Source organism: Salvelinus alpinus, chromosome 25 (genome assembly GCF_045679555.1).
Source record: "Salvelinus alpinus chromosome 25, SLU_Salpinus.1, whole genome shotgun sequence".
Taxonomy (NCBI): Eukaryota; Metazoa; Chordata; class Actinopteri; order Salmoniformes; family Salmonidae; genus Salvelinus; species Salvelinus alpinus.
This window is the reverse complement of record NC_092110.1, coordinates 33740130-33749052: the sequence shown is the minus strand read 5'-3', so window position 1 is coordinate 33749052 and position 8923 is coordinate 33740130. Positions and strand designations below refer to the sequence as shown.

The 8923-nt window shown below is 39.9% G+C and overlaps 1 protein-coding gene across 1 annotated transcript; it reads right to left on the bottom strand.

The window, feature by feature from the left end:
• Positions 1–508: 508 nt before the first annotated feature.
• Positions 509–3009, bottom strand: LOC139553841 (antimicrobial peptide NK-lysin-like). Its single transcript, XM_071366574.1, has 5 exons — positions 2888–3009; positions 2649–2710; positions 2080–2163; positions 1810–1967; positions 509–1400 (listed from the first exon to the last, which is right to left on the bottom strand). The coding sequence occupies exons 1-5, from the start codon at positions 2934–2936 to the stop codon at positions 1370–1372; spliced, it is 384 nt and encodes a 127-aa protein (XP_071222675.1). The 5' UTR covers positions 2937–3009; the 3' UTR covers positions 509–1369.
• Between the last annotated feature and the right edge of the window lie 5914 nt (positions 3010–8923).

Genomic DNA, 8923 nt, shown 5'->3' with positions numbered 1-8923 from the left:
TAATTTGTGAAATAGCTTTTCATCAGAGGCATGGTACTGTATTAGCAATGTCATGTTTCATTTAATTGATGACATGGAGTATCTCTAGAATTAATATTTCTATAAAAATGTTTCAGACGAAAGCCATTGCTGGATGTCATTTAAAGTAACCGTACAGTGAAAATCTCACTTGCAAAAGTTCATATTCGATCAACTTCTACCCAAATATTGTTGTTGACTTATCCTATACTCGTATTTGTAGCAGAAACATAAATTGGAGAAAAAAACACTTAAAAAACTCCATGTCAAACTTATCTTAATAAACAGACCTTTTCAAAAATGCTTGCTATTTCCTCATAGAACTTGATGTCATCTCCCTGAAGAGGATGAGCTGGCCAATCAGCAGTATACTCACATTAATATTTGTAATGACCGGTATACGCCCACCCCATTCTCTTGTTGGTGTACACCCACACCATTCACAGAAAAGCTGCTTTTTAACAAACTTAATTAAACATTTGGGAAGGAAAACTTTTAAACTCATATTGTAATTCATTATAAGTCATATTTCATAGAAATCTGGAAACACTGGACAGATACTTTAAGCCACATAACAAGCAATCAAGATTCTTTACAGAAAACTGAGATTCCAAACAAAAAAGTTTGCCAACATGAGTTCCTAGACAAGTTAATTAAATGCTTTATCATAAAACAAATTCTACTATATGTTAATCAGTAAAAATTCGAATTAGATACATTTCTAGAGTTATGTTAGCGGTGTCAAAGAAGGAGTTGTACTCTCTATCAATTGACCTTTCTTTTTTTCCTGGACAAAAAGTTCACACAAACAAACATAAACATTTTTCAACATATGGGACTAAAGTAGCAAAAGGTTTACATTAGTACATTATACAAAATGTACTGCAATTTAAGACAGACACATACACTATTATAAACTGGATCATTTGAGTCCTGGATGCTGATTGTCTGAAAGCCATGGTATATGAGACAATATACCACGGGTATGACGCAAAACGACTAACTTACTGTTCTAATTACGTTGGTAACCTGTTTATAATAGCATCAAGGCACCTTGAGGGTTTGTGGGATAGGGCCATTATACCATAACGTTGCATGGTGCATAAGAACAGCCCATAGCCATGGTAAATTGGCCAAATACCACACTCCCTCTGGACTTATTGCTTAATTATAATACATGTTCCCACAACATTATTTCAGAACATAATCATTCCAATAACTTCATCATCCATTTATATGCTTGTGTTGTGACTAGTTTGAAAAAGAAAGAGCAAGAGGCTGGCAGCATAGCATTGTCTTGACACCTGAACATCCATCTTCTCACTTTGGAATCTGGATACTGGCTGCTTGGTCAGTAGCTCAGGTCCAAAACTTCCTTTGGTCTAAAGATGCACAAAAAGACAACATGAGTGGAAATCAGAAGACATAAACCCATATTTTCATATTAATGAATACATTCTACTCAATAGTGTTTAAATTATTAAGCAGTGATCATGGCTATACCGTTAGTTCAATATTTTATTTAGCCTTTATTTAACTAGGCAAGTCAGTTAAGAACAAATTCTTATTTTACAATGACGGCCTACCCCGGACGATGTTGGGCAAATTGTCCGCCGCCCTATTGGACTCCCAATCACGGCTGGTTGTGATACAGCCCGGGATCGAACCAGGTTGTCTGTAGTGATGCCTCTATTACTGAGATGCAGTGCCTTAGACTGCTGTGCCACTCAGGAGCCCGAAAGTTGTCTGAACAGTGACTAAAGAGTATGTTGAACGGTTTCTTGTACTCACCTGCAGGCCTTAATGTTAACACAGATGGTCCTCACATCATCGCTTGTGCTAAGCTCCTCAATCAGCACCGGCAAGTGTTTTTTCACCAGGCCTTTACACATAGATTTTAGGAAGCCAACATTATCGCAAACAGACAATAGCTTCCGCTTTAGCTCCTCCTGTTGACAAGAAATCATCATCAACAACAGTTGACATTTTCAGAGAAATATCACAGTAAATAGTACAATTTATTGAAGGGCCACTTATGAATTGTAATGCTATGGTAGCTACCTGGCGAGAGGAAGTGGAGATGGATTCCTTCACTTTGTTCAGTGCCCACTGACACACCCAGCAGGTTCCCAATAGCTTGTTCTCCTTTGGAAAGCACAAACAGACAAGAAAGGACATGGCAGAAAAAAAGTATAATAATCTGTCGCGCTGCAGTTGAGCAAGGCCCTTAACTCTAATTGCTTCAGGGGTTCTCTACAATGGTGACCCTGACCGTGACCCCACTCCATGTGGGTGTCTCAGGGGGAGTTGGGATATGCAAAAAAATACATTTACATTACAAACTTGTGAAATAATACAAAATATAAGCCCTCCCCCAAAAAGTATTATTAATAATAAAATTATGGTGTGATGTATTCAGTGTTATGGTGTAAGTACATTTGAATATGTAATGTGAGAGTGAAAGTCAGGTTGGACAATAGTTTCTTCAGTCCATGTATGTTTTTAGTTACATTTATGTCTATGGTTAAGTTCTGTTACACAGTATCAGGTTGAGTATTCCAATAGGAAGTTGCAGAACTGTCTGCAACTTTCTGCTAGTTCATAACGTTTTGACCATAGCATACTATTACCATGCACTTTTCCGGGTGTGCTTCCTGGTCATCCTCTTGGAGATGCCCATGGATTTCCCAAACTGTGAAGAAAAAATTATACAGTCACTCACGTGATGGGTACTTAACTTGTATTGTACTGAAACCAAAGGTGAACTTGGAGTTGATTTAGGCCCCCTACCCACAGTTCCCCTTGCACCCTGACCCAATGTATATGCTGCATGTACAGTAGTTAGTACTTGAGTTAAATAAAATCTCACCTGAAGAAGCCAGCAGACTGAGGGCAAGGAGGACCAGAGATGTCTTCATGATTTGTGGTGGTAGAGATGTGAAGAGTAAAAGTTGTGTTGGGTTTTGGTAAAGTGACTTAGGAATCAGACAAGCCCCTTTATATATAGAGGCCCCTCTATCCACAGCACCCTGTATAACCCCACCTACAGTTCATTCTATTGATAGTACAACTCACATTAACCACAAGACACAACCCTTACAAGTCAACAGGATGTTACTGTTTAGACCTACAGTACATACCGATGAGGAGCAATCTTCATAATCACCTTTTTCCATCTCTCCACTGTCTGATCTTCATTTTTATTTCATTTTAATTCGTCAATTACAGATTATGCCATGTACTGTATGTCATGGAAAGAGCAGGTGTTCTCAATAATGTTTTGTACACTCAGTGTGTGTTTCCAACAGAATACTACACATTGACATATTGATCAAAACTTGTTCAGCTAGCTTAGAAGTGATACACTTAGGGATATATCTCCTAAGCTAAGATAAATAGTTAAGATAGTAATAACATGGACCATTCAGCTATTTTAATTTGTATTTTAACAATTATTTGATGAAGCATTACATTTTCCCTTACTGCTACAGAAACCCATTGTATAACACAAAAATGCATGGCAAAAGTAAGTATGTTTTGAAGTGTCTGAAATGCATCTGAGAGATATAGGAACACTCAGGATAACATCAGCGACAAAACACATGTTATATTAGTGTTCGTGTCCAGAGAACACGTTTACACTTCTCCAGAGTCCAATGGCAGCGAGCTTTACACCACTCCAGCCGAGGCTTGGCACTGCGCATGGTGATCTTAGGTTTGTGTGTGGCTGCTGGCCATGGAAACCTATTTCATGAAGCTCCCAATGAACAGTTATTGTGTTGACGTTGTTTCCAGAGGCAGTTTGGAACTCGGTAGTGAGTGTTGCAACCGAGGACAGACTATTTAGAACGTGGTAGCCACGGAACAAAAACAGCAGAGAAGTTTAGCATCGCGATTCAACGCTCTTAGTTGTTGCGGAACTTTACCCACTATGCTGTTAACTTTGTGAATCTACGTCAATCGTTGAGTCTTCCTTTAAAATGCTGTTTTCCCGACATCGACTCTAGGGGCTTTAATTAAGAAATCACACCACATTCCTCGTTGCAAGCCATTCCAATGATACCGACAAATTACACACCGCTGAGGATGATTGTATTAATTAACACAAGGGGTTTTATTGAGAAATGAACAAGGTCAGAAAAGTTTAAATAATGCTTTCAGTAATATTTCAATTACATTACTTAAAAAAAAATCTTCCTAGTCCTAAACCAGTTGGATAGGAATGCAATGTAAAGCTAAGATATGCCACTATATTCCTCAAATAAACAGTAAACCATGTGTATCCCTTATGTGGACAATGACGATCATTATTGAAATTGTTAATATGGTATGTTTGTTTTATGTCTCAGCTAATAAAATTTCCCAACTTGGATTACAAAGTACAGTGTATTATAATCTAAGTGAAAGTAAAGATCAGTCCCTCCAGGATTCCACGATTCAACATATTATGCAAGGGCTTGTAATGTGACCAATCACCACACAATTTTCTCTAGCTACAGATTGTAACACCAGGTAATGTGTCTCAATCGATGAGAGAAGATTTGAAAAATACAAGACGGCAGTGTACACATTATTGGATTCATTTCTGAAGCAAAAAAAATTATTTGGGTAGGGGGTCGGGCATAGCAAGTTAGGAGATCAGGCACTTTCTTTTGTTCTCTCACATCACAGACAATTGTATTAAATAACTGTTAAATCAGAGATAGAACTCAGCCACTGCTCACACCAAGTTGGGGGGTAACATCGTTTCACTTGCAAAACTCATGATGCTCCACCCCCAGAGTTGTGTCGGAGATGCAGCGGCTGTGGGAAGACACTAGGGGGGATATGACAGAATGGAGGGATTTAATCATTTCTCAGCTTGACCATTTCTTCAGTCAGTCAGCAAATGTTGTGAGGTTGCATGGAAAAAAAGCACCACGGCAATAAGCTGTCCAAAATAATGATAATTATGTTCACTTAAAAGTTTTGGTTTTCCATTGAATACTTACAAAACATATACAATACACGTACACATGAACAGTGCATTCGGAGAGTATTCAGACCCCTTGACTTTATCCACATTTTGTTACGTTACAGTCTTATTCTAAAATTTTTTAAATATATATTTTTCCTCGTCAATCTACGCACAATAACCCATAATGACGAATCGAAAGAGGTTTTGTTCAGACCCTTTGCAATGAGACTAGAAATTGAGCTCCAGTGCATCCTGTTTCCATTGATCATCCTTGAGATGTCTCTACACCTGTGGTAAATTAAATTGATTGGGCATAATTTGGGAAGAAACACACCTGTCTATATAAGGTCCCACAGTTGACAGTACACGTCAGAACAAAAACAAAGCCATGAGGTCGAAGGAATTGTCTGTAGAGCTCCGAGACAGGATTGTGTCGAGGCACATATCTGGGGAAGTGTACCAAAAAATGTCTGCAGCACTGAAGGTCCACAAGAATACAGTGGCCTCCATCATTATTAAATGGAAGAAGTTTGGAACCACCAAGACTCTTCCTAAAGCTGTCCGCCTGGCCAAACTGAGCAATCGGGGGAGAAGGACCTTAGTTTGAGAGGTGACCAAGAACCAGATGGTCACAGAGTTTCTCTGTGGAGATTGGAGAACCTTCCAGAAGGACAACCATCTCTGCAGCACTCCACCAATCAGGCCTTTATGGTAGAGTGGCCAGACGGAAGCCACTCCTCAGAAAAAGCCACGCCAGCCCGCTTGGAGTTTGCCAAAAGGCACCTAAAGACTCTCAGACCATGAGAAACAAGATGCTCTGGTCTGATGAAGCCAAGATTGAATTCTTTGGCCTGAATGTCAAGCGTCACGTCTGGAGGAAACGTGGCACCATCCCTACGGTGAAGCGTTAGTGGTGGCAGCATCATGCTGTGGGGATGTTTTTCAGCGGCAGGGACTGGAATCGAGGGAAAGATGAACGGAGCAAAGTACAGAGAGATCCTTGATGAAAACCTGCTTCAGAGTGCTCAGGACCTCAGACAGTGGTGATGGTTCACCTTTCAACAGGACAGATCTTGAGTGGATTTGCTGACAAGACTGGGAGAAACTCCCCAAATAGGTGTGCCAAGCTTGTTGCATCATACCCAAGAATACGCAAGGCTGTAATCACTGCCAAAGGTGCTTCAACAAAGTACTGAGCAAAGAGTCCGAATATTTATGTAAATGTCATATTTCATTGTTTGTATAAATATGCAAAAATTTCCTAAAACCAGTTTTTTCTTTGTCATTATGGGGTATTGTGTGTAGATTGAATTTATTTGCAAATTATGGTGGAAAATAAGTATTTGGTCACCTACAAACAAGCAAGATTTCTGGCTTTCACAGACCTGTAACTTCTTCTTTAAGAGGCTCCTCTGTCCTCCACTCGTTACCTGTATTAATGGCACCTGTTTGAACTTGTTATCAGTATAAAAGACACCTGTCCACAACCTCAAACAGTCACACTCCAAACTCCACTATGGCCAAGACCAAAGAGCTGTCAAAGGACACCAGAAACAAAATTGTAGACCTGCACCAGGCTGGGAAGACTGAATCTGCAATAGGTAAGCAGCTTAGTTTGAATAAATCAACTGTGGGAGCAATTATTAGGAAATGGAAGACATACAAGACCACTGATAATCTCCCTCGATCTGGGGCTCCACGCAAGATCTCACCCCGTGGGGTCAAAATGATCACAAGAACGGTGAGCAAAAATCCCAGAACCACACGGGGGGACCTAGTGAATGACCTGCAGAGAGCTGGGACCAAAGTAACAAAGCCTACCGTCAGTAACACACTACGCCGCCAGGGACTCAAATCCTGCAGTGCCAGACGTGTCCCCCTGCTTAAGCCAGTACATGTCCAGGCCCGTCTGAAGTTTGCTAGAGAGCATTTAGATGATCCAGAAGAAGATTGGGAGAATATCATATGGTCAGATGAAACCAAAATATAACTTTTTGGTAAAAACTCAACTCGTCGTGTTTGGAGGACAAAGAATGCTGAGTTGCATCCAAAGAACACCATACCTACTGTGAAGCATGGGGGTGGAAACATCATGCTTTGGGGCTGTTTTTCTGCAAAGGGACCAGGACGACTGATCCGTGTAAAGGAAAGAATGAATGGGGCCATGTATCGTGAGAGTGAAAACCTGCTTCCATCAGCAAGGGCATTGAAGATGAAACGTGGCTGGGTCTTTCAGCATGACAATGATCCCAAACACACCGCCCGGGCAACGAAGGAGTGGCTTCGTAAGAAGCATTTCAAGGTCCTGGAGTGGCCTAACCAGTCTCCAGATCTCAACCCCATAGAAAATCTTTGGAGGGAGTTGAAAGTCCGTGTTGCCCAGCAACACCCCCAAAACATCACTGCTCTAGAGGATATCTGCATGGAGGAATGGGCCAAAATACCAGCAACAGTGTGTGAAAACCTTGTGAAGACTTACAGAAAATGTTTGTCCTCTGTCATTGCCAACAAAGGGTATATAACAAAGTATTGAGATACACTTTTGTTATTGACCAAATACTTATTTTCCACCATAATTTGCAAATAAATTCATAAAAAATCCTACAATGTGATTTTCTGGATTTCTTTTTCTAATTTTGTCTGTCATAGTTGAAGTGTACCTATGATGAAAATTACAGGCCTCTCTCATCTTTTTAAATGGGAGAACTTGCACAATTGGTGGCTGACTAAATACTTTTTTGCCCCACTGTATATCTACATAGTGCATAATTATAATATAATATGAATGCTTGAGATCCCTCTGCAGCCTGTCAGCAGAAGATACACCTTGTGTATTCTACTTTAATAACTCTCAACAATAAGACCCGACTGAGTTCCAAAAGAAATACAGGTCTACTGGTAAAATAAAATGCTGTAAAGCCAACTGGGAAGGGTTGAGGTTTGGGGGAGACTCAAATAAAAGATACATAGGTTTATGTAGTGTAATTTTTATATATCTGCTTCTGAGAGGATTCTAGCTAGACTAGAGCATAACCACATGCATGTCTTAGTCTGGTTTCCCTCAAACTAATAGTTAAGACACAGCAGCTGTGGGAAGACACTGTGACCACTAATATGTACTTGCTGCACTTTCTAGAAAGTATTTCAGTATGAATGCATACTACATCTTTCAAACTGTGAAAAGGTTTGTGCATGTTATCAAAAATGTCCCAACCATAAGTGTGGTTAGCAGCACTTTACACAAATGGGTGTTCTCACAAATGTTATCAAGGTGGCAGTGGCACCATTCACAAATTGCACTAACAGAGGCCATTTAGTAATTTCTTTTTATAAATTGGAAATTACAATAATGATGAAATTAGTTATTGTAACCATAATCACCGTGGCCCAATCTCTGAGTGATATAGCGATACACTGAGGTGACAACACTGATGTGTGACTAGGAACTTTCCCACAGCATCTTGAAGCCCACCCAACACCCTCCTTTGTGGAAATATTAAACAGTGAGAAGAAGGCCAGTCAGTGGTTTAACTAACAAGAAAGGAAACTACAGTGTGAAGCTGTGTGTCTTTAGAAACTCACACCAAGTTGGGTGTGAAAATTGTTTCACTTGCAAGACTCATTACGCTCCACCCCCAGAGTTGTGTTGGAGATACAGCGGCTGTAGGAAGAGACTAGGGGGAACTTTACAGAATGAAGCTATTTAATAAATTCTCAGCTTGACCATTTCTTCAGTCAGTCAGCAACTGTTGGGAGGTTGATGGAAAAAAACACCATAGCAGTCCAAAAATAATGATAATTTTGTTCAATTTATTTGTGTTTTCCATTTAATACTTACAAAACATAGACACAATACAGACACAATTCACATGTATAAAGGCATACACACCCTGTAATATGTATATCTACATAATGCATACAACATATTGATGCTGAGATCCCTCTGCA